This window comes from Geotrypetes seraphini, chromosome 1, assembly GCF_902459505.1.
Source record: "Geotrypetes seraphini chromosome 1, aGeoSer1.1, whole genome shotgun sequence".
Lineage (NCBI taxonomy): Eukaryota > Metazoa > Chordata > Amphibia > Gymnophiona > Dermophiidae > Geotrypetes > Geotrypetes seraphini.
Genome location: NC_047084.1, coordinates 264,229,254 through 264,256,027, shown reverse-complemented (window position 1 = coordinate 264,256,027; position 26,774 = coordinate 264,229,254). Strand labels below are relative to the sequence as shown.

At 42.5% G+C, this 26,774-nt stretch overlaps 1 protein-coding gene across 1 annotated transcript; it reads left to right on the top strand.

Moving 5' to 3' along the window:
• The first annotated feature begins 9,115 nt into the window (after positions 1-9,115).
• Positions 9,116-15,593, top strand: SH3BP2 (SH3 domain binding protein 2). The gene is made up of 4 exons (XM_033959595.1): positions 9,116-9,141; positions 9,274-9,355; positions 10,214-10,273; positions 14,924-15,593. The coding sequence occupies exons 1-4, from the start codon at positions 9,116-9,118 to the stop codon at positions 15,059-15,061; spliced, it is 306 nt and encodes a 101-aa protein (XP_033815486.1). The 3' UTR covers positions 15,062-15,593.
• Positions 15,594-26,774: the final 11,181 nt, after the last annotated feature.

The following is a 26,774-nucleotide window of genomic DNA, read 5'->3' as shown; positions in this document are numbered from 1 at the left end:
TCATGTCCACCTCCGTACTTTACTTTCTGGATCATCATTCATCTGTCCTTCTGATCTCCATTGATCTTTCATCGGCGTTTGACACAATTGACCACAATCTTCTAATAGATAGACTTCAATCCATAGGCATTACAGACCAGGTTCTTCTTTGGTTTAAATCGTACTTTGAAAATCACTCATCAATTGTGTCCTTCAACAATACAACTTCAGAAAGTTTCTCAGCAACATATGGTATTCCGCAAGGATCCATTCTTTCTCCACTTTTGTTTAATATTTTTCTCGCACCCCTCATGACCCTCTGCCAATCCATTGGCTTTACTGTATTTGCTTATGCAGATGATATCCAGCTTTTACATCCACTTGATCCCAATAATTCTCTTGAAACAATAACTATTAATAAGAAACTTGAACAGATTCACCAGTGGCTTGATACTAACAGATTAGCTCTTAATGTTAATAAATCAAATGTCATGTTCTTTCCAATTTCTATGAAGGGTACCACTCTACAGCTGATAAGTAGCATTAAGATCTTAGGGGTTATCTTCGATGATAAACTAACCTACCACGATCACATTAGTAACATTGTTAAATCAACTTTCTACAGACTTTGTCAAATCCGTTCAGTCTCAAAATTTCTATGTCCAAAGTCTCTTAACATATTAATTCACTCCTTGGTTATTTCAAAAATTGCCCTATTCAAGGGAATAGCCCAAAATGAAATCAGACGTTTGCTGATTATCCAAAATGCAACAATCAAACTTATAATGAAAGCTAAGAAATTCGATCACGTGACTCCCCTTCTTAAGAAAGCGCACTGGCTCCCAGTCGCACATCGTATAATGTATAAATTAAGTTTGCTTACCTTCAAATTTTTACTATACAAAACTCCAGCTTTCATTTACAAATCATTGATTCCTTATACCTCAACCAGACTTCTGAGGTCTAATGATCAACATTTACTAGTTATCCCCTCACTCAAAATTATTAATACATGGCGGCACTTCATCTTTTCTGTTACAGCTCCTCAAACATGGAATTCCCTCCCTATTTACTTGAGGGAAGAAAACAATTTGGATAAATTTAAGAGCAAACTAAAAAGCTTTCTTTTTAAAGACGCATTTAATAATTAGAAATCCCGACTAGGAGTTTCATTCCAATTCCAGAATTTCTCTGAGATTCATTGTTTTTTCCCTTCCTTTTGTTTTTTCCCATAATTGTCTTCTTTTCCATCAATCAAATTGTATTTCTTTTCCCATCCTTTCCTCGTGTTTTATTATGGTTGTAAAATTAGTCTTTAATATGTTTTGTAAGGTTTAGTTCTTTGTTTGTTTTTCTGCCCCCTCAATTTTGTAATTTTACTGATATGTTCATCGCTTAGAATTTTGAATAAGCGATTAATCAAATTTATAATAAACTTGAAACTTGAAGATGGCTTTATATTCCATATGGGCAGCATGGAAAGGTGGGACCCAAGCTATGCTCTTGGGCATAGATGTGAAGAAAGCTTTTGACTGTGTCAACTGGACATTTATATTGGCAATGCTATGAAACGTGGATTTGGATAATCAGTTTACAAATTGAATAGTTAGTTTATACAAGTAGTAATATTTTTTTTTTAATATTTAAATTTTTTATTTCAAGTTTTTCAAATTATACAATGCACAATGAATCTCAAGCTGCAGACACAATAACATCAAAATCAACAGCTGCAAGAAATGCTCAAAAGTAAAGAATGCCCCTACCTCACACAAAATCACCCCCCCAAATCCCCCCCCATCCCCTTGCAATGCACAGCTTCCCATCTACAATTTCCCCGCTGAAATCCCCCCTCCCCTACCCTCGCTCCATCCAAGGAGCAGACCAGGCAGAAATAACTATCAAGACTCTACAGAGTGTTCAGTGAATCTCTAATTTTATCCCAGGTAAAAGACCTGGACAGGAGTTTGTGACGCCGAGTAGCCACCGATATCTCCATGCGTCCGATAGACAGGAATCTCGTTATCCATGCCGATGGAGATGGGGCTGCAGTATTTTTCCAGTGATTCGCTATGAGACATTTAGCTGCAGCGAGACCCCAGCGCAACAATTTAGTTTGCCAGAGGTGTTCTTTCTCATTATAGAGCCCCAAAAGACACGATTGCGGCGTAACCCCCACCTGAACCCCCAACAGGTTAGACAGGGTAGTGGCAACAGCCTTCCAGAACGGTCCAATAGAATCACAGGCCCACCAAATATGTAAAAAAGTACCCACCTGTTTCCCACAACGCCAACAGAGAGCTGGCGTCCCGGGAAACATTTTGTGTAAACGCTCAGGAGTATAGTACCATCTAGTGAGCACTTTGTACGCATTCTCCTGGATCAAAGCACAAGTCGATGCCCGGGACACCTCCCTGCATATAACTTCCCAGTTCGTAGTAGAAAAGGAGAATTCTATATCCCGTTCCCATTGTTTCTGAAAGGATGGTATAAGTGGCGAATGGCCTCTCCAATATTGGTACAACACTGATAAAGGCCGGGGCACCTGCCTAAGCAGCAACCAAAGATTCTCAAAAGATTCCCGTTCGACACTGGGAGATTTTCCCCATCCCTGGGCCTGCAAAAAATGTCTTATCTGAAAATAAGCCAAATAGTCCCGGCTTGGCAAATCAAATTTCTTCTGGAGCATCCCAAAAGGTAAGATCCCTGTGGTCCCTATCAAGTCTCTAAAGACCCTCAATCCCCTCTGGGCCCACCGATGAAAGACCCTGTTATCACTCCCTGCTTGAAATTGGGGCTCAAATTGTATTGAAGCCAGCGATGAGACCAATGCTCCATTACCCAACTGGGCTCGAGCTCTGGTCCACACCATGGCCAAATGTTTTACAAAGGGATTAGCAATATTTGAAATCCAAGAACGGCTGGATCCAGAGATCCACAACCTATGGTTCAACCTCATACTGTCCCCCTGGTCCTGTTCTAGCTGAACCCCACTTTTATGTTCCCCCAGTTCCCAATCCAAAATCAATTTCAATTGGGCCGATTGGTAATACCATTCCAAATTCAGCAGTCCCCTCCCCCCAGCCGATCTATCCGCCCACAACAGAGATTGGGATAACCTTGGGGATTTACGTTGCCAGATAAAATTACGTAATGTTTTCCCAATCCCCCTCAACTCCCGAGCTGGGACCTGCACTGGTAATGTCTGGAACAGGAACAGCAACCTTGGTAGCACATTCATCTTTACTAAAGCTATCCTGCCCCACCAGGATAACCAAAGTCCATGCCACCTTTGAATATCAGTCCGAATTCGCTGATAAAGTGGCAGGTAATTCTTCTCATGGATCTGGGTTAGATCCTTAGGGATGTATATGCCTAGATATTTAAGTCCATGTTGCACCCATCGGAAAGGAAAGGTCCCCCGAATATGCTCAACCTCAGAAGGCGTAAGTGTCAAATTCAAAACTTCTGTTTTATCCAGATTAATTTTGAACCCAGAGAGGCTTCCATACCTCTCAAAAAGCTGCATAAGATGCGGAAAAGAGACCTCTGGCTGTCCCACATAAAGTAAAATGTCATCCGCAAACAACGCTACCCGATGTTCAACCCCATTGAGCTCAAACCCACTCAGAGAAGGATGGTTCCGAATACTCAATGCCAATGGTTCTATAGAAAGAGCAAATAAGAGCGGTGAGAGCGGACACCCCTGTCTGGTCCCTCGAAAAATGGGAAAAAAAATCGGTATAAGATTGATTTATGCGTAGACAAGCCCGTGGTTTTGCATAAAAAGCCTGGATCCATGCAATGAAAGTCCGACCCAGTCCCATACGATCCAAGACGTCCCAAAGAAATCCCCAGAGAACCCTATCGAAGGCTTTGTCCGCATCTACCGACACCAAGACCGTTTTATCATCCCGTTGACCAACACCCCAGAGTAGATTAAGAGTCCTCCGAATATTATCGCTCACCTGTCTACGTTGTATAAATCCCGCCTGGTCTTGGTGGATTATAGATGGCAAGACTTTCCCCAAACGCAGAGCGAGTACCTTAGCCAATATTTTTGCATCTATGTTCAGGAGCGAGATGGGACGATAAGCCCCGCAAGTTAAGGGATCCCTCCCCGGTTTTAAAAGTATGGTAACTCCCGCCTCCCCCATAGTAGTCGGAAGGGGTGCTCCCTGTGTTACTCCATTCGCTACCCGTGCCAATAAAGGTCCCAACTGCCCGGAAAACCGTTTATAGAAACATCCCGTATATCCATCAAGTCCCGGTGATTTCCCATTTTTCAACTGATTAATCACTCTCGAAATTTCCGCCACTGCGATCGGTTCTTGTAAGTATGCTTTATCTGAGTCCGATAATCTCGGTAATGGAAGGGAATCAAGAAAAGCAGCCTGATCATCTCGATGTGCCATGTCCGGAGCACTATATAGGGAAGAGTAAAATGAGAAAAACTCACCCCTGATCTCTGAGTCCGTCACTTTTAGATCGCCCCTCCTGACCCCCCGTATCGATGTTATTGTAGCCCTGTTCTGCTTAATTTTAATATATCTAGCCAAATGAGCACCAGCCTTATTGCTGTGTTCATAAATTTGAATACGAAAACTGGATCGAATCCTGTCCAGTTCATCAACCTGGAATTGATATAATTCATCTCTTACCCTCTGCAATTGGATCAAAACCTCGGTCTCCTTTGTGTCCTGATGTAGCCGTTCCAACCCTATCAACGTCTGACGTAGCTGTAAAAATCTTCGGGTTCTGGCTCGTTTGTATCTAGCCCCCCATTTAATAAGTTCTCCACGGACTACTGCTTTCAGAGCATCCCATAAAACCGCATCAGTTACCTCCCCATTATCATTTTGTTCCAAATATTCAAGGATAGTGCGTTCCACTGCTGCGCTTACCTCCGTGGAGCCCAATAGCGACTCATTGAGCCTCCAGTATTTACGCCCACCTTGTTCCAACATACCAGTGCAGGCCACCCAAACTGGGGCATGGTCAGAAATATGCATCGGTTCTATTTCAGCCCGGCTGATCCCACCCATCTGATTTCTATGGATCCACATTCCATCGAGTCTAGTATAAATATGTTGTGCATGAGAGTAAAATGTGAACGATTTCTGAGTACCATGAAGCAAGCGCCAGCAATCCACCAAACCCAGTGAGTGCATTAAATTACATAATGCCTTTGCAGGCTTGTTTAGGGATCTACGCCCCCCACCCGAATGGTCCAAGACTGGATCCGGGGGAACATTGAAGTCACCTCCAAGGTAGACAGCCCCTTTGACAAATGATCTTAACTCAATCTTAAGTCCCTTGTAATAGGCAACCTGAGCTGAACAAGGGCCGTAGATATTAATAATTGTCAGTTGGTGACCCTGCAGCCCTCCTTGCAGAGCCAAGCATCGCCCATCCTTGTCCCGGAATGTATGTTCCACCTGAAAGCCTAACCCTTTTCGTATCAGTATTGCTAGCCCTCCCGCTCTTTTGGTAGCCCCCTCTCCCTGATGAGTCCAAATCAAATCAAATTGTGGTCTTCGAAGGAGGCCTACATCCCGGGGTCTCAAATGGGTCTCTTGTAACAAACATATATCCCATTTCATACGTGTCAATTCCCGAAACACCAAGCTCCGTTTACCGGGACTATTTAACCCATTAACATTCCATGATCCAATGAGAATCTCCGGCTCCCCACTCCCGTCCTTCTTCTGCCTGGTCTGCTCCCTCCCAACAGCCATTCCCCTCCCGCCCCCCCCCCTCCTAATAGCTGATCCGTCTATTTTGGAATCAGCCATATGAGAAATGTACGTCATAGCCAAGAGGCTCAGCTTTTATCACATTCTTATCTCTACAAGCCCACCAACATTCCATGCAAATGTCCCATTCCCCCCCTCTCCCCAATGTTTCAACAATGAACACTCATGCTTCCTCCCTTCAGATATAATTAATATAAGGCATCTCTACATACATTGCAGTCTCTCTATAACATAAATCGTAAGTAACTCGTATGGGAGGAAATATCCCCATAATGAACCAACTATCATTAACTAATTCCCCTCAACAAAGCCCAGAGTGATACATCTGAAAACTATAATCAGATTTCCCCGTCACCCCCACCTATATGACCAATTAAAATCATTAGTACCATACAGGGGGGAGGAGAGCTGTATAAGCAAGCAACCCGTTCAGCAAAAATAAATCACTACTACTCTAACATACTATGAAATCACACATATTCCCAATATGCTCTCCCTCCCAGACAATCTTCACATTCTCCCTTACCATCATACCATCCTCACTCTCTGTACACCCAGCAGTCAAGTATTTCTATGCCCAAAGCATTAACAATAAATAAGGGAAAGGTCAACTCACTCCCCTATGGAAGTACAAGCAATAGCAACATCTGCCCTCCCCCTTATATAACCATGTCGCCCTTCTGCAAATATACCCATGAGGATTATCAATATAATAGAGAACCCAAACCCCAACGTTCCGCTCCCCATAACCCCCCCGCTGTATGGGAACAAATCAAGAACTGTCCAGTCCTGGTACAGTGAAGCTGCTCAAGTGCCAGATGTAGACGGCTGTGGGCTCGCCGATGGGACTTCCCCATTCCCAGGTCTCAGTTCTTCCTCCTCTCCTGCAGGGCCCCGATCGCTTCTGTCCCCCGTCATTCTGCATCCCAGCTCCTTCAATGCAATCCAAGCATCCACTGAGGAATCCACCCGGCGATGTTTCCCGTTTACTGTAACTAGCAGGCCAAATGGAAATAACCAGCGGTATCGGTAGCCCTCGGCTCTCATGAATTGAGTCACGTCTTTGAATGCGCGACGTTTTTGGAGGGTCGCCGCCGCTAAGTCCTGATAGACCCCCACCGCTATCCCCTGCCATGTAAAGTTAGGATGGCGCCGGGCTGCTTGAAGAATCCGTTCTTTTAGCGGGAAATCACCAAAACATGCAATGATGTCTCTATTGCCCGAGCCCCTCGCTGGACCTAAGCTCCGATGAGCCCGTTGCAAGACTATAAGGCTCATGTCTTCCCGGTCTTCTTCCCGAAGCAGATCTGTACAAAAATCCTTAACTACAGTCTTCGCATCTTTGTATTGGTCTGTATCCGGAACTCCTTTAAAGCGTAAATTATGGCGTCTCGAGCGATTTTCTAAGTCCTCCACTTGACTCCGCAGTTCATCTAGCTGGGATACCGCCACGTGCAGTTCCGAGGAACAGGCCTGTATTGTAGGTTCCACCTGATTTAGACGTTCCTCAGTCGCCGTCACCCGGGTGCCCAGCTCGCTCACCTCCGACCTTATTTCTGCTAAGGCCACTCGAACATCAGCGCGGAGCCCCACCATCTCCTCCTTAAGGTCCCGGAACCATCGTTCCAAAGTCGCTTCCATCGAGTTGTCTCCCTGTGCAGTACTAGTCATCTGTGATCCTGCTTGTTTAGGCCCCGCTTGCGACGCCATGTTAACCGAGGCTGTCGGGGACTCCACAGCATGCGATCTTGTTTTCACGCTCCCCGCTGCTGAGTATTGAAACTTTGCCAGCTTTTTCCTACTCGCCATCCATTCACGAGTGCAAATCACCGGCCACTGAATTCCCACCTCTCCGTAGAGATGTATTATAACACTGACTGTATCGAGCCCCTCCGGAGCTCGAGAATTAACCAGCCATGCTTCTCGGTGACGTCACTTCCTCTCCCACAAGTAGTAATATTGTTGGTAACAAATCACACTTCTTAGGGGATACTTGGCTTGAAGATGTTGAGAAACTGGTGTAGGCACTAGAATGTAGTGTTATGCATACTCTGAATGGAATTTGTTAACTGTGTTACACTGCAGTATTTTCTGGTTATCTTGGGAAATGCTTCTGAATGCCAAACACCCCAATACTCCTACCAATGAAATCCATCAGAGTCTTTGTGAAAATGTAGCAGCTACCCAGCAACCCAATAGGCACTGCAGAAACTTTAGAGCTCTACTGATGACTTAAAACAAAAGTTGTCTTGACCTGTGTGATAAGTACCAAATCACAGAGGAAACAACTTCAGATTAAAAAGTTGTTTTAATTCATAACGGTATGTTTCAGCTATATACACCTGTGGGCAGATTTAACTGACTACATTGGGAATGAGTCAACGAGGCTGAAGTGTTTTTTTAAAATATGGAGCAGGTATTAACATAAGAAAAGACACACCACATGCACAAACACTTTAGTGCCATTTCCTGGTTGAGATGTCTTTGTTGTCAAAATGGTTAAATAGCATTGTATGCAATTAGGAAGTTGTTTAAATCTCCGAAATTGTTCCAAATATCTAGAATTTTATCAGCATTCCCGATATTGCCATTGCTTGATGGAGTCGTACAATTTGCTTAGCATTACTCAGTTGTTGCATAAAAGAACCAACTCCCCACCCCCCCTTTTACAAAACCGTGCTAGAGGTTTTTAGCACTGAATGCTCTGCGCTGCTCCGATGCGCATAGGACTGTCAGAGCAGCGCAGAGCATTCAGCGCACAGGCCGGTGCTAAAAAACCTCTTGCGTGGTTTTGTAAAAGGGAAGGGCAATTTAGCTATTTTTTACTTTTCTACTTTATTTCTGTGGATTTCTCACACACAGTTTTTTTCAGTAGTAGCTCAAAGCGAGACATTCAAGTACACTATGGGCTCCTTTGACGAAGCCACGGTAGCGGTTTAATGTGGGTAATAGCACGTGCTAAACTGCCGGCCGCGCTAGCCGCTACCACCTCCTCTTGAGCAGGCGATAGTTTTAGCGCGGGGGTAGCATGTGATTAAAAGTCATGCGCTTTAAAGCTTCGTAAAAGGAGCCCTATGTATTTCTTGAGACAGCAGGATTGAGACTTGCCAAGATCATAAGGAGTACCAGTGGAATTGAAACCAAGCTTCCTTGGTTGTCAGCCCAGTGCTCTAACCACTAGGCTACTCCTTCACTCCTAACTGGTGTCAAGAACTAGATCACTGTATGAGGGTTTCCAAGTTTAAATTCTTAAAAATTATGTTCCAAAATACTTTTACACTACCTCTCCCCCCTGAAACTCATATCTTGGAAGGGGCAGGGGGGCACTGCAATACAAACCTAGTACAGCACACTGCTTCTTGTACCCATACAATGCTGGCACTATGGGCATCATGCAACTTTTGGAAATGTTTGTGATGCTAGCATTGAGAAAATATTTATCAAGGCAGTGCTTCAGACAGATGTTTTTGTAGTTCTTACTCTATCCATCCTTGTCTTATTTAGCTGAAAGATGTTTGTTTGTTTTTTTTCTTTGTTCCAGGATATTCAAAGCCACTAACCCAAGAGGTATCCCTTTGAATGGATTATATTGTATTAGGAATTCTAACACAAAGCCAGGAAAGGTAATAACACATCACAGTTAAATGGTACTGATTGTTAAAATGTGACTACCTGTCCTCCTTTGTCTTATTGAAAAACTTGAGTATGTTTGTATGCATATGTGTCGGAATGGTGGGGGGGGGACCCACAAGGGCCATGGCCTCCCCCCAAATTGCCAATGCTTCAGTTCCCCAACCTTACCTCCTCTTCCTTCCTTCCTTCCTCCCCCCCCCCCAGTGGGACCCTGCGGCACCATCAGCTTCGGACTTCCCCACACCTGCCCGCCCGCTCCTAACCCCCGGATCGCTATTATTTAAAATGTTCTGGCAGCCGCGGCGCAGCATCCACCAGATGAGACTTCTGCCGTCGGCCTGCCCCAGAATTCTTTATTCAGCAGCATCTTCCTGTTCCCACCTAGATGGGCGGCTGCTAAATGAAGTGTTCCGGAGCATACATTTATACACGCACACGCTCATTTACACGTACACTTACACTTACCACAGAGATTTTACATCTAATGCACTTTAAATTTGTAGGTTAGATACAGAACTTTACAGCACTTTAGTAAATAGGGACCTCAGCTGGAGTCGGGACAGGATCTGATTCTGTGAGCCCCCATTCACAATTATCCTGGGACCTTTTTTAGTATCTTCTCCTAACTTCTTGTAGTCCAGTGCATCCCAGGGACAGACCTCAGCCAGGGGTCTTTTTCTTCTCTTCTCCAGCACTCCCCAGGGGCTCTGCAGCATCCCTCCTCCAACCAACCCAGGGAGTAAAAGATTAAAATATTTTTGAGTTACTAAGCTGTTTTAGTCAGTTACTTTGCAATGAATCTAACGTCTCATGTCTTAAATTTAATGCTGTACTGTGTTTTTGTACAGGTATTGGTCGTTTGGGACACACTTTCAGAAAAGGTTAGAAACTACAGAATCTTTGAACAGGTCAGTTCAAATTCTAAGCTGAATATCACAATCTAATCTAATCTTCTATTTGTGCATCACTCATACCTATACAGGCTCAAGGCGACTTTAAAGAGAGGAGAGGGGAGGAAGATAGGTAGGAGGGGAGAGAGGGAGAAAGGAGGGGAGGGGAGAGATAAGAGGGGGAGTGGGGATGGGAGGGGAGAAGAAGAGGAGAGGATGCAGGAGATTTAAGTGTCGAACAGATGGGTTTTCAGTTTTCTTCGGAAGATGATGTGGCAAGGTTCAGTTCTGGTCATTTCTGTAAGGCCATTCCAAGTTTTTACTCCTAGAAAGGTAAGCATGGAGTGAAAAACTCATTTGTAGTGAAGATCTTTAGTGGATGGGAGATTTAGTAGCACTGTATGTTGTTTTGTGTTCCATTTCAAGATAGCCAAAATATTTTTTAAAGCTAACATGAGTTAAGCATTAATTTACCAAGAGGTTTCACAAAAAGCTTCACTTAATCTTTATTGAGAAATTATTAGAAAAGCAAGAGCTAGCAACTGCCAGACAGTAAAGGTATGAATGGCAGGAAGTTAAGTCATCAGAAGGTTAACAAGTCATTGTAATAAATCATCAGGGAAAGCCAAGATTATTTTTGAGTGTACAAAAAGTAGTATTGCCAGAAGGGAAAATGAGCTATTAGTCCCTCTCCTCTTTTATTTTGAAAATTCATTTTTAGATGCCCTGCCAGGATGAAAACAGATTAAAGAGAGACTGCTAAAATGATACTGAGCCTATAACACAGCTTTATACAGAGAACTATGTTCAACAGATGGGAGATATTGTGTGACTTTCAACTCCTCTGTGTCTAAGTTACATAGAACTGTCATACAGAGTACGATCAGAGATCTGTCAAATCTAGTATCCTGTTTTCATCCATGGCCAATTCAGATCATAAGTACTTGACAGGATCCCCAAGATAAGTAAGATTCCATGCTTCTTACTCCCAGGAATAAGTAGCAACTTTCCCTAGGTCTAGGTTCATTTAATAGTGGTTTATGGACTTTTCCTCCAGGAACTTGGCCTAACTTTTTTTTAAACCGAGCTACTATAATTGCTTTTACCACATTCTCTGGCAATAAATTCCAGAGCTTAACTGTGTGTCAAATGAGGTAGCTGCGGTATACAAGCATATTATATTAATTTCCAATAACAGGTCTCATACTGCTCCAACTTCCTTATAGACCAGTGGTCTCAAACTCAATCCCTTTGCAGGGCCACATTTTGAATTTGTCGGTACTTGGAGGGCCTCAAAAAAAAAAAAAATAGTTAATGTATTAAAGAAATAACAATTTTGCATGAGGTAAAACTCTTTATAGTTATAAATCTTTCCTTTTGGTTAAGTCTTAATAATAATATTGTAATTTATAGCTAAAGAGACATAGGATCAAGAAACTGTTTTATTTTACTTTTATGATTATGATAAACATACCGAGGGCCTCAAAATAGTACTTGGCGGGCCGCATGTGGCCCCCGGGCCGCGAGTTTGAGACCTAAATTGGATTATGGTCCAGCCATTCCTGTGCCCAGAGCGCCAGATATAAATATAGGATCTACTACTATGTAATCAATGCATGAGAAAACGTGAGCATGTGCAGAGAACATATACTTCCAAGCCTATGGCTTACATAGGGGTTAAAAGTCAACCAAACTGAAAGATTTCATAAAATGTTTAAAACTTTGCTTATTCCCTCATCACAAGGGTAGCTTTCTGGAGTTGTCCAGAAATATGCAATAAATGTTCATCCTTTCAAAGTAGGTCTTCTGAATCAAATGCATAACTGCATTTAACTTTTATGCTTCCCTCCACAACGACTGCCTCTTGAATGATGAATTTAGCCCCTTAACGTTGATGAAGAAAACTCTCTGCAGACTCCTAGTCATTAATAGGTTCATTAAAATCAGAGATCTGAGAGGTGACTCCCTCCCACCCCATCTCTTCCTTCCCCACCCCCTACAATCCCTCCACTCACTGCATCCTCCCTGCCTCCCCCTTGCACTGAGCCTGCCAGTTCCCACCCCTCAGGTAACCCTAGAGGAAATAAACTCCATATCTTCCCCATACATGCACCATGCATACACACTCTGTACTTTCTCTCACCCTACCCATCTCACAATCAACCATCCACACCAGAAGGCCAGATGGCAAGACTATTGCTGTTGGGTCTCTACATAACCCCACCCACAGACCCAACAGGAGTATCCACTCCCCCTGATCAGATTGCTGTTGGGTCTTTATATAACCCCACCCACAGATTCAACAGGGGCATCCACTCCCCCTGATCAGATTGCTTAATGGGTCTCTACATAACCCCACCCAAAGACCCAACAGGAGCATCCATTCCCCCTGATCAGATTGCTGTTGGGTCTCTACATAACCCCACCCACAGATTCAACAGGGGCATCCACTCCCCCTGACCAGATTGCTGTTGGGTCTCTACATAACCCCCACCCACAGATTTAACAGAGGCATCCACTCCCCCTGAACATATTGCTTAATGGGTCTCTACATAACCCCACCCAAAGACCCAACAGGAGCATCCATTCCCCCTGATCAGATTGCTGTTGGGTCTCTTCATAACCCCACCCATAGACCCAAAAGGAGCATCCACTCCCCTTGATCAGATTGCTGTTGGGTCTCTACATGACCTCACCCAAAGACCCAAAAGGAGCATCCATTCCCCCTGATCAGATTGCTGTTGGGTCTCTACATAACCCCACCCAATCAGCCCTGTTATTACAACCTAAGAAGCTAGTCATCAGCAGTCAAAAATCACCATAGCAGTTTTTGTGCCTTCCATTGTCTGCTTCTTAAGGCAGGCTTCTTCGCTGCCCCTGAATTTCCATTGTTATACCCAAGTCTGGGAGCATGGCAGCTGCCTCCATTTGGGGGGAGGTCTTACCATGACCTGCAAGGGAGCTCTGGTGAGATGTTTATGTGGCACACTTTTTGTAAAGTTCACAGCAGTGCCTGTAAGGTGCCCCACTACTCTGTTGCCATATCTGGGTGGCATGTCCATCACTTTTCTGGACCCTCCCACAGCCAAAAGGTCTGGTTCTAGGTGTTTGGGACTTGGGCGATTTTTTGGATGACAATGTAATATAAAGATAGACGTACTAGCAGTCTGGACGATCAAACGGCTGGATGTAGAAGTAGATGATTTTAAAAAAATAAATAAATTTTGGGACGTATTTTTTGAAAATGGACTTTGGACGCTACCAACTTTGGGCGACTAGATGTTTGTTTTGATTATGCCTTTCCATTCGTATAAGTATATCTTATAAAGTGTGCATGTATATCAAAACTCCCCATACGCATATACACACACTGCAAGTGTATTATGTAAATGTAGGCACTGTTTCTGTATGCCTCCGATTTATGTACATATTCCTTGCACAGTTTGCTGATAAAATAGAAGAGTAGCCTAATGGTTAGTGCAGCGTCCTGAGAGTCAGGGAAACCAGATTCAATTTACACTGCAGTTCCTTGTGACTCTGGGCAAGTCGCATAACCCTCCATTGTCCCAGGTACAAGATAAGTACCTGTATGTAATATATAAACTGTGAGTGTGGTGCAGTGTTTAAAGCTACAGCCACAGCACCCAGAGGTTGTGGGGTTCACATCTAATTTCTGCCCAGCCTTTGTACTTACCAAATCTTAATATTTGCCATTAATGCTTAGAAAATGCAAAAATGTATTGCACATCAGAAAAAGGGCCCGTGTTTCTTTATAAACAAGCACCCAGAGCCAGTTTCAATAGCATATATACATGCTGCCCTGCAATTTGAGACATATGTCAAAAAAGATATAGCAGAATTAGAAAAGATACAGAGAAAAGTGATGAAAATGATAAAAGGAATAGGAAGACTAAAGTCTAAAGTGGCTAGGGCTCTTCAGTTTAGAGAAGAGTTGGCTCAGGGGTGATAGGAAAGAGGTCTGTAAAATACTGAGGGGAGTGGAAAGGGTAGATGCGAATCGCTTGTTCACTCTTTCTAAAAGTACTAGGACTAGGGGGCATGTGATGAAGCTACTAAGTAATAGATTTAAAACAAACCGAAAAAAAATATTTCTTCACCCAATGTGTAATTAAACTCTGGAATTCGTTCCTGAAGAATGTTGTGAAATCAGTTAGCTTAGCGGGATTTAAAAAGGTTTGGACAGTTTCCTAAAAGAGAAGTCCATAGGCCATTATTGAGATGGCTTGGGGAAATCCATTGCTTATTCTTTAAAATCTGTTTTACTACTTGGGATCTAGCTAGGTACTTGGGACCTGAGTTGGCCACTTGGAAACAGGATACTGGGCTTGATGGACCTTCAGTATGGCAATTCTTATGTTCTCCAAACCAGATGTAAATGTGTGCAAGAACGCCATGTTGTAGTAAAGTATTTTATAAAATATGTCCATACATTGTAATTCTCAACCAGCTCCATCCAAACTACACCCTCAGGAATATCTATGTGCAGCTTTCCATGCATCTACTTTTTATGCATTTATTTGCCCATACAATTTTATAGGTGCCATTTTCTGCATGTAATACATGCTTCTCGTGCAAAAAATGGCTTAAAAAGTTACTCCCTATATGTAATGCTGCTGACATTTGGGGTTTTTTCTATTTCTCTTGCAGGACTCAAAGGTATACCTTGAAGGAGATTTTATGTTTTCCGATATAGGAAACTTGGTTGAACACTACCACACACATGTCTTACCTGGCCATAATTATCTTCTTCTTCAACATCCATATGGTTACACTGGACCAACATGACCAAACCTCACATGGGTCACTCATTTTGAAGAACTAAGAGATCTGACCATATCATGGGAAGAATGCTAAGCACAGATTTGTCATTGCATGACGATGTACCCAACTGGGCTTTGTTGACTTAAGACACTTTGAGGAAAAGAGTAAGGGCAGATTATAGCCACAGTCTGAAGTGCAATAATTTCAACAGAGGCTTACGTTTTGGTGGGTCCAAGGATGTGGCCATTTCACGTTATCTTTCAGAATGGAAAGCACTGGAACTGTCCCATACAGATCACTTGCTTTGGCTTCTGTTTTTCTTATGCCCCTTCTCTTTTAAAAGTATAGACGTACACTGCTGCTGCTTCTTAAGTGCACTGAGTGGTGACCCCATTTTTAAAAAAAAAAAAATAGTACCCCGAATTTCACATGTATTATTTATTGATATTGTATAGGAAGCACAGCAGTCCATATTCATCTGTACAAGACATTACGCTGTGCTGCTTCAGATCACCAGAGTGTGCTCTCTCCTAATTAAAAAAAACAAAAAATTTCAGTCTGACTCAAATGAAATCCTTCCCCGCACGTTCACTGACTTCTATTCTAGAAATATTTGAAATGATATTTCAATCTTTCAGAAGCTTTTCTTCTGGTACGTTCCTTAGGGGGATGAATATGCATTACCAAGGGCAACAGAACACCTTTTTGTTTGGAAGGGCCAAACAAACTAATCTAAACCTCCACCTGCAAACTCTCCATGTACTCATGCTGCATTGAACAAAATATTGTTGGGGCCTTGGCCCCACTAGCCCACCCCATTCTGTCTCCTATGTGCCATATACTCTTTAGGGCAGTGGTTCCCAACCCTCTGTCCTGAAGGACCACCAGGCAGTCAGGTTTTCAGGATAGCCCTAATGAATATGCATGGGCCAGTTTTGCATGCCTATCACCTCCATTATATGCATATCTCTCTCACGTGTATTCATTAGGGCTATCCTGCAAACCCAGCTGGCTGGTGGTCCTCCAAGACAGGGTTGAGAACCACTGCTTTAGGGGATAAGAGGTACCAGGCTGCTTTCATTCCAAACAAGACTGTGCATGTCTGCTGTGCATCTGGGTAAACAGATGGTGATAACAGATAAATAAAAATGGGAAGTTTAAGAAAAAAGAAAGTTACTGAATGGCATGCTGTGATTGAACAGATGATATTCCATATATGTCCTAAGAAATAAAAATGTATGACTGCTTAGTCACCAGGATATTTCTACCTAACTTTTTGCTATTTTCAATATTTTTTTTAATTGGAGTAAGCGCTATAATAAGTCAGTGTAGTCTTACTAGGGTGTAAGGTGCATTGCTTTGGACAGATATTTCACACCTCGTCTGAGAAAAGCAGTAAGACGTGTTTTGCAACCTTTTGTTTTCTTCATATTATGAGGATAGTTTCCATTCAACTGCCTGTCAGCAAAATATGTAGATTTTTTTTCAACTTTCACCCTAGATTATTTCTCTAGAAACCTTTGCTGTAAGGTACAGTAAGCAGGTAGAAAACCACCCTTGTACTTTGCCCTAGTTTTGTCTGCAGGATGAAGATTTTCACATAGATTTGAATGGTTTTTTTTCCCCTTGACTTTAAACATTCCCCTAGGAATGCATAGTTTTTAAATGGCTAAATTTAGCCACCTAGTTAAACTATATAGCAATAGTTAGGAACTGTGGGGGTGCAAGTCTCATCCTGTGGTATCTAGTTAGGTAGCACTGAAAATTACCCACCCCATCTATGACAATATGGGACAAAGAGGTATATGTTGAAGAAATGTGTAATTCTATGCTGGGGTTCCATCCTCAGCTGTTTTGTAGGAGTAGGAAGGTCAGTATTCAGTGGGATAGCCACTGCTTAAAGATATCCATTTAGTTATCTAGAAATTTTAACAGTACATATTTTTATCCTCACTGTCAGTTTTAAGTACAACTAACAAATGTGCAGTCCTAAACTTAGGCCTCCTTTTACAAAATTATGATAGTAGTTTCTAGTGCTGGGAGCCACCCTGAATGGCTTGCACTGCTCCCAACGCTCATTGAGTTCCTATGAACATCGGGAGCAGCGCGAGCCATTCAGTGCGGCTCTCCGCGGTAGAAACTGCTATCGCAGTTTCATAAAAGAAGGGATTAGATGAGTTTATCCATTTAATTTAGGATAATTATTAACAGAGTGCTGCTTAATGGGATAAGCCTAACCTAATAGAAGCTGAATATTGCCATTATCAGGTTGTTATATCACACTAATAACCACCTCCAGTCTTTCCCTTTTCTAGCTTCATGTGTAACTCTTGGCTGAATGTGAAATGTTGAACCAAAGGCTAAGTATTGATTGGCCTTAAATTTAACAGAGAAAAATGTATGTATTTAACTCCAGAGTTAACTACATAATTTTTTCAGTACTGAGATCAGATTTTATTCTTTCTACCTTTGAAAAAAATCGCAAATAGTAACAAAATAACTAATTATTTGAAAAAAGCACCAAAATGTAACTAGCCAGCTGTGGGATTACCACAGGAAAGACACATTATCAAATGTGGAGTAAAAGCCTCATATCAATACATATTTTGGTAGCAATCACCTTGGATTTCAAGCTGTTTACTTGCTTGTCATAGGCATAAAAAACTCCACACATTTAAATGTTCATCTCACACTGGGCAAAGCCCACCACAGTACACAGGGGATAAAATTAGAAAGCTTTCACTTAGCTCCAAAGCGTGGGGTGCATCGACTTCCAGCGTAGTTGTTGTAAACCTTAAACAGTCACTTGCGGTCACCATCCATGTTGAGCTGGCATCCTACAAGAGCCTTGTTTTGCTGTTGACCGGCTGCATTGGGGATTTTACAACTGAAGCCCTCTGTTCATAGCTGTGCTTCAGTTGTAAAATCCCTGACTGAAGCCCTCAGTCTGTAGCTGTGCTTCAGTTGTAAAATCCCCAAGGCAGTCGGTCAACGGCGAAACAAGGCTCTTGTAGGATGCCAGCTCAGCATGGATGGTGACTGTGAGTGTCATACTGTTTAAGGTTTACAACAACTACACTAGAAGTCGGTACACCCCACGCTTTGGAGCTAAGTGAAAGCTTTCTAATTTTATCCCCTGTGTACTGTGGTGGGCTTTGCCCAGTGTGAGATGAACATTTAAATGTGTGGAGTTTTTTATGCCTATGACAAGCAAGTAAACAGCTTGAAATCCAAGGTGATTGCTACCAAAATATGTATTGATATGAGGCTTTTTCTCCACATTTGATAATGTGTCTTTCCTGTGGTAATCCAACAGCTGGCTAGTTACATTTTGGTGCTTTTTTCTATTAATTTCTCCTTACTATCTTGCCATCATAGCACACTGCTGCTACTTTTGAAGTAAGAGAAGAGGTTACATATTGCTTGTATTCTTTAAATAATAGAAGCCAGCTATACACCAGAAAAGAGACTTTCAGTGAATATGTATCTGTTAAATGTGTTTTCCCATGAGCTCTTGGACACAGGGTCTTCAAATTTAAATAGTTGGATCTTCAGTATATTAACAAAAAAATAAAAACACACATATAGCAATACTTAATGTGCTATTCAAGTGTTGGCCTAAGACAAAATATTTAGGTCACCCTAAATAGACAAAAATGTTAAATTGTTTAGCCCCAGACTGTTCCTGTGCCCCAAGAGAGCTGCCCCAGTGGTTGCCTCTACCGCTGCTCCTTGGTGGCCCTTCTATTCAGTAGCATGGGCCATCATTGTGTCATTCAGTTTTACTGTTAGATTCAGCTGCGACTTTCAGCTCTACTTGTACAACTTCAGCTTTTAGCTCTGACATCTACTTTTGGGACTTAGGCAGTAATCCAGCAACAATGCTCACAGCCATAGATTTAGGCTGCTTTTGATTTTTTACAGTTATCTTCCTTTGGGATATACTGATTAACAGGAAAAAAAATGGATTCAAACACTGAAACAGAAGTATGCAGATAACTTACTTAATATTTCTCAGTTCACTTCATGTATTTCACTTGTTAAGCTACAAAGAACTCTTCCTAAATAAGACTACATGGCATTCTTGTTTGTATATTACTTGAAATATGAATGTGATATGTAATATTTTGTGAGTATTTTTTTAATATAAACATGTAAAAGTATAAATTTCTATAAAAATAATGAAAGGAAAGTAGACAAAATGTTCTTTGGTTTTCATTTGGGTGATGTTTTAACATTCCTTTCAGTACTGACCCTCATCCACTGACAAGAAAGGAGAAAAAATTCCTGAAAATGAAACACTTTTGTCTTCTGAGTTACTCCGTTTGCAAAACCTATATTGATTGATGGCTCAAATTGGATAAGTTTTGTTTTTATTTTAATCATTGAAAAGAAACATTAAATCAGCGCTATAAAAAGATATATAAAGCTGATGAAGCTATATGGGGGTCTCATTTTCAAAGTACTTAGGAGCACGAGGAAGGTGACAAAAATGGTGTGGGGCTTGTGCCAAAAGACATATGAGAAGAGACTGGAAGACCTCAATATATATACTCTAGAGAAGGGACAGGGGAGATATGATACAGGCATTTAAGTACTTTGAAAGGTATTAATATAGGTTTATTATTATTATTATATAATTTGATTAATCGCCTATTCCAAATTCTAAGCAATGTACAAGTCAGTAAAAATACACAGTTAAAGAGAACATACGTAACTAACAAAGGGACTAAGTCTACTAAACATGATAAAAACCATCTTTTCAAGAAAAGGGAAAATGGTAAAACAATAGGTAATGAATTAAGGTTGTGGAATTGTAGACTTAGGAGTATAGTTAGGAAATTCTTTTTCACGGAGAGAGTGGTTGATGCCTGGAATGACCTATTGAGGGAGGTGACGGAGATGAAACTGGTAACAGAGTTCAAAAAATGTGGGATGAACACAAAGAATCTCTACTTAGAAAATGAATGGAATAAAATGAAGAACTAAGGGCTAGATTCACTTAGCAAACCAATTGTGTACCGATTGGTTTGTGACCCGATTTCCATCCGACACATACAACTAACCTCTGTCCCGATCATTCACTGCTCCGTTCCAATCCTCCCATGCAAATTAGTAAAACCCCATGCAAAATAGCCAAGCGATTGATCCACTAACAATTGTTTGGCTATTTTGAATCGGGTTTTACTATTGTGAAACTCGACTGCTGCAGACCTGCTGGTAACTGTGTTATCGACAGGTCTGCTGGTTTTTTGACAGGCCTGCCTGCCTTTTTTATTCATTTTTTTCCCATGGCATAGATATTTTGCGTGTGTTACACATGCAAATTATCTGCCTCATAAAAAAAAATTAATACAAGACAAACAGGTCTGTCAAAAAAATGCACCCCCCTCACCCACAAATTGCAGGAGGGATGTCCCCACACACAAATGCGGCCCTGCTGCCCTCCCCCCTGAAGAAAAAAGCAGGAAGGATGCAGACTCCCTCCTGCCATCGCAAACCCCCCACTGCCATTGGCCGGGCCCAGGCCCACCCCCACTTCCCTCCCCGTACCTTTCAAAGTTGGGAGCAGAAGGGGTGCTCAGTCCCTCCTGCTCCGTAGGGCTCCTCCGTGCAAATGCAGGTGTTAGGCCCCGCCCCGGTATATCATTTGATGCACGGGGTGGGGCCTAAGGCCCTGATTGGCTCAGGCTCCTCCCCCCCCGTGGAAGGGGCCTGAGGTGCCTGAACCAATCAGGGCCTTAGGCCCCACCCTGTGCATCACATGATGTACCGGGGTTGGGCCTAACAGCCGCATTTGCACGGAGGAGCCCTAAGGAGCAGGAGGGACTGAGCACCCCTCCTGCTCCCAACTTCTTGAGGTACAGGGGGGAGGGGAGCTGGGGTCCAGGGTCGGTGGCAGGAGGAAGTGGGCATCCCTCCTGCTGGGTTTTTTCAGCGGTGGGGGAGGTACTTGCCGGCAGGAAGGAATCAGCATCCCTCCTGCCATTTTGCAGGGGTGTGGGTGGGGAAGCCGGGCGATGGCAGGAGGGAGCGGGCATCCCTCCTGCCTTTTTCTTCAGGGGGTTCGTGGGTGCATTTGTCAGGGAGGGGGCTTTTTTTCATTTTTTTTAAGTGGCCATGCATAATATCTGGCCCATTTTTTTAAAAAAGCCGCTGACAGCAGTGAAAGGAGGCTGCCTCTCCTGTCAGGACTGCCCCAACTCAATTTCTCATTGACCAATTGAGTTGGGGAGTTTATGTGCAAATCAGTTGTATGCAAAAAAGGTAGTAAATCAATCGCTGTTTCAAAATCAGCCAGTAATCGGCCAACAGCGATTGCATCGCTACCTTTTAGTGAATCTAGGCCTAAGGCCATACTGATCAGACTTGCATGATGCGTGTCCCATATATGGCAATTCAGTTTAGGATAGGATAGGAAGGGCTTCAACATAAACTCCAGTAATTTGGAACATGAGGATAGTGCTGGGTAGACTTTTACTGTCTGTATCCCATAAATGACAAGATGGTTTGGATTAGCTAAAGTGAGCATCGACAGAAACTCTAGTACAGTACTCCCCCGATATTCGCAGGGGTTCCGTTCCAGGACCCCCCCGCAAATCTTGAAAAACCGTGAATAAGGTTTTTAGTGGGGGAGACAGGAGAGGGCAGCCAGAGAGGCAGGAGAGAGCAGTCAGAGCGCCAGTGAGTAAAATAAATAACTCGCCGTATGCTCCGACCGCCTCTTCCTGCACTAAAGTCAGGCCTCACCAATCAGGAGCTGCGTGTCAAAGGCGAGGCGTGTCAAAGGTGAGGCCTGACTTTAGTGCAGGAAGAGGCGGTCAGAGCATACCGCAAGTGATTTCCTTCACTCGCTGGCACTCCAGCTACTCTCTCCTGCCTCTCTGGCTGCCCTCTCCTACCGGGTCATTCGCGGTTGGAAAATATCACGAATGACTGGGACCACGAATTGCCAACCGCAAATGACCGGGGGAGCACTGTAGTTGGAACCTAAGGACAGTACCAGGCGGACTTCTATGATCTATGTCCCACAAATATCAAAGGAAGAAGGACAGACAATCATTGTGCAGCCATTTTCCAGAAGCATGAACAGTGAATCTCAGGATATTTCATTAGGGAAGGGGGGAGGCTAGTGGAGGCTGGAATCTTATCTTGGTTTAGAGCAGGGGTGTCCAACCTTTTGGCTTCCCTGGGCCGCATTGGCCCAAAAAAATTTTCTGGGGCCGCACAAATGCTGCAGCAAGACAGAGGAGGGAGCCAGCAAAACGGTAAACACCTGGGGGCAGCAGAGGAAAACATTGTATCACCCTCGACCGGGGCCGCACAAAATACTTCACGGGGCCGCAGGTTGGACACCCCTGGTTTAGAGTGTAGGCTGGAATCTTATCTTGGCTTAATGAATGTCCAAGCCTGCTGTTTGCTGCAGAAGCATAGAGTGAGGCATGATAGTTAGTCATGTAGCAAAAGATTATAAAAGGAGCAGCGAGAGACTTTACTTGGAATCCATCTACGCACAGAAAACGGAGAGTTCCGTGATTGACCCGGTCCATCAGCTGCCTGAAAAGGGGGATTTCCCGGCTGTGAGTGGCGGTCTTGCTATGATCATGGTGAAGTTGTTCTAAATCATTTGTGTTTTGTATATTACTGCTATGCAATTTCTGTAACGATTAAACTAGTATAATAAGCATTACCTTGTGTATGTCTCTTTGTATGCAGTGAAGTGCTGACTACCTAACACACTTGGTATTACAATCATGAATTTATAATGCATTTGACTATTGGGCAGACTGGATGGACTGTTCATGTCTTTAACTGTTGTCACTTTATCTGTTGTCACATTACTAGGTAATGACTTGTGGAAGGGGGGTAGTTTGAGAAACCAGATGGTCTGGTTGCCAGGGTAGGAGTAGGAGACACCAGATCTCCAGTCACCATGGGTGTGTGTGGGTGTGTGTTAGGAAAGTGAAGTGCCAGTTTCCATGGTGTGAGAGGAAGGGAGAGAGAAGTACTGGTCTCTATGGGGGGGGGGTGGAGGGGGATGAGAGTGAAGTGCAGGTCACCATAGGGGGGAGGAGGAAGGAAAAGGGGGGAAATGCCAGTCACTGTGGAAGGAGGGAGGGGAGCAAGGGGAAGCAAGGGCAAGAAAGAAGTAATGGTCACCGCAGTGGGAGAAGCGAGAGAGAGGTGATGGTCACATAGGATGGGAGGGTAGGAGAGGAAAAGGAAGAAATGCAGAACACTACAGGGGAGAAAGAATTACCGGTATATTTAAATATAACCCCCCCCCCAGCTTAATACGCGAGTTAACAATTTTCCCCCTTTTTTGAGGAAAAACTGTTAACTCGGCTTATACTTGGATTGGCTTATATTTAAGTATATATGGTAAGCAGTACTGTATATAAAATTTTAAATAAACAATCAAATGCACTGTCCTCTAATTTTCTGATTTTATATTTAAGGATCTCCTTTGTTAGCTATTGGAACTAGAAGGCTTATTTCCAAAACCAAGTCCATATTTGTTGCATTGGATTAGAGAAGTGGTTCTCAACCCTGTCCTGAGAGACCCCCCAGTCAGTTAAGTTTTTAGGATAGCTCTAATGAATATGCATGAGGCATATTTTTCATACCTGTCTCTTCTATTACATGCAAATCTCTCTCATGTATATTTATTAGGGCTATCTTGAAAATTCATCTGGCTGAGGGTCCACCAGGACAGGGTTGAGAACCACTGGATTGGAGGGTTTTGGAAATAAGCAATTAGTTTAGTGGAAAACCAAGGTCAGTCTGTTTCAGTTGCAGGACCTCTTATCCGAAATGCCTTTCCTCTTGAAATAAGACTGGAAGATAGATATATTTTTAAAAAAATTTTAGTAAGAAACTTAAAGTGTACTTTTTGTGACATTTGAATCTTTAGTAAGATTTTTAAATTATGTATGTTGTATAATAATGTTCACAGTGGTGCATGCTTATTTTGTTGTTCCTAAAGTGAGTTTGTAACCCACCAGGAATCGTTTAGAGAGTGACAAAATATAAGAAATTTAAATAAGTAATTCTGCAGAGAAGTGCTCTCTAATAGCATGGATCTGCTGATAGAGGAATTTACAGTAAAAAGGAAAACAATGCACATTTTTTTATTATTATTTTTTTTACTGTACCTGAAATGGATATGCATGTCTCCAGGACTAGCCACATCCTAAACACAAATTAACATTTATAATGATGAGGAAAGCACTTCCTCATCTGTTAAACTGTAAGCAGACATGCTAAGCAGGAAATCCTGTCTTTTGCTCTACAAGCTAATGAACTGTTCAGCAAGCTACCAGAAAAACAAGTGGCATAAGAGCTTTTGCTGAATGTGTTTCCTGATATTAAAAAGATCTGAGCTTTGGAAATTTCCTGTCGTCATGCAGAGATTACATTCTTTTTCCATCCATAGTTTATCCAAACTCAGCTTTGCAAAGAAGGGCACTCTTGAGTCTGATCTGTAAGGCAGTCCTGAAATCAGCCTTATAATCACTGACATTAGCAGGGAGAGAAGAGAGCCTGCAGGAACCCTCATTTGCTTGAGGATTTAGTTTCTTTCTAGTCCTTTGTAATTTCAATTAATTCCAAACTGTGGCTTGATTTGACACCATGAGCCTTCATTTGCAACTCCCCAGGGATTATTTCCCCCTATTTTATATTCTATCCACCCCAATAGAACTAATCTGGAGAGAAGAGTGGCCCAGGGGTTAGAACTGCTACCTCAGCACTCTGAAGTTGTGAGTTCAATCTCAGCCTGCTCTCTGTGACCCTGTGTAAGTCACTTAACCCTCCATTGCCCCAGTTAGACTGAGCCTGCCAGGACAGATAGATAAAATACAAGATTACCTGATTACTGTTCAATGTATTATAAATCACTTTGGGTGAATTTCTTCATGAAAAGGAAATAAATAATAGAAAGCACTAGGGTGCTTTCTATTATTTCTAGAACCCTGCAATCAAGATACCCGATCTAGCAACCAACTGTCACATGACCATAGGTCTGTCCTCTCTCCCAAACACCACAGAGAAGGCGGCATATGTTTTTTTCCCACATTATCTCAGCCACAGACAACCCAAGAAACAAACAATCTAAATCTGGGATTGAACACAGCAGTTACAACCTAAACCATTTGGTGGGCCTCGACTCCTTCTTTCCCAAAGCTGAGCCAGGATTTTTTTTTTTTTTAATATTGTTACGTATAGCTGTGAACAAAGTCAGAAAATCTGGACCCTATTGAAATTTGTCACCAGGACCAGGAAGTCCCTCGCTTGTGCTCCACTCATCATAAATCAAAGCAGAAACAGTTGCAGGAGAAAGACTATTATCTTAACATTTCTCTGTGAGTGCAGTAGGTATATTGATCTGTGGGTTTTGGCTTTTACTCTTTGTTTCTGTTTACATTTTTACCCCAACTTTTCAGCCTGAAAAAAATACTCAAATTGGCTTTTAATACACACAAAAATTACTTCACAAATTCATAAAGAATTACAATAGAAAATAACCTAGTAAAGCAATAACAAAAAATATAAACCACTCCTGTGGGACTCATGAGAACTGACAGCAGCAATTCAGGGAGCGGCATGAGGTCCAGGCTGGAGCGTAAAAAGCTCGCTCCTGCCTTGTGCAGCACTGGCCCCGACATAATGAGGCAGCTGTCCAGTGAGGGAGGGGCAGGAGCACAGAAAGCTCGTTCCTGCCGATATACTGCTGGACCACCAGGATTTAAAGGGGATTTCAAAAGGTACGATGGGGAAAGGGATTTCAAAAGGTACAGGGGGATTTATAAAGGTACTGGGGGCACTAGGGGGTGTAAAATATTGTTAAGTCAGCTGGGACAGATCCCTCCTGTCCCAGCCTGCCACTAGACCACCAGAGGGGCAACAGTATACAGGGCAGAGTACAGAGCCTGTCAGGGAGGAGGGACAGGGTGTAGAGCCTGGCAAGGAGTGTGGGGTTGAGTACAGAGCCTGGCAAGGAGTGAGGGGGTGGGGTACAGAGCCTGGTATATTTTCTAAAATATATTAGTACACCATCTGGCTCAGAATATTTTTTTTCTTGTTTTCTTCCTCTAAACCTAGGTGTGTCTTATGGTCAGGTGCATCTTATAGTGCGAAAAATACAGTATTTATTAACATACTAACAAATAGGAATAAAATTAGAGAGATTGTGCTTTGGCCTGCACAGGTAAGGTGAGAATTGATTTTGAAGGTCAGGATTTCGGATATCTCATGTAGAGGAAAAGAAGGAGCTAGAATGATTAGGGGAAGCATGCAAACAGTGATGTGCTCAGACAGAATGGAGATGACTGAATGAAAGGAAGAATACATTGAAGCTCAAGAGCTGAGAAGAAAGTGCAGGACAAAATAACTATTTATTTATTGGGATTTATTAACTGTCTTTTTCATGATAAGATTCACCCAAAACAGTTTACAATACACTTTTTTTTTTTAAAAGTTCTTTATTCATTTTAAATTTCTTACATCAAGTGATAAATATATAATACATATAATTTTCAATATACACTTGAATATCCATCAATATATATTTTAATACAAACATATATAAAAACCCCTTTTGCAATAAATTATATATCATCTGTTATTATAATATTGTACCCACCCTAACCCCTATTATATGATCTATCATTGTGCTATGATATCTGATCTTTAGAAAAAAGAGCCAATGGTCCCCAGATTTTATTAAATTTTTTAA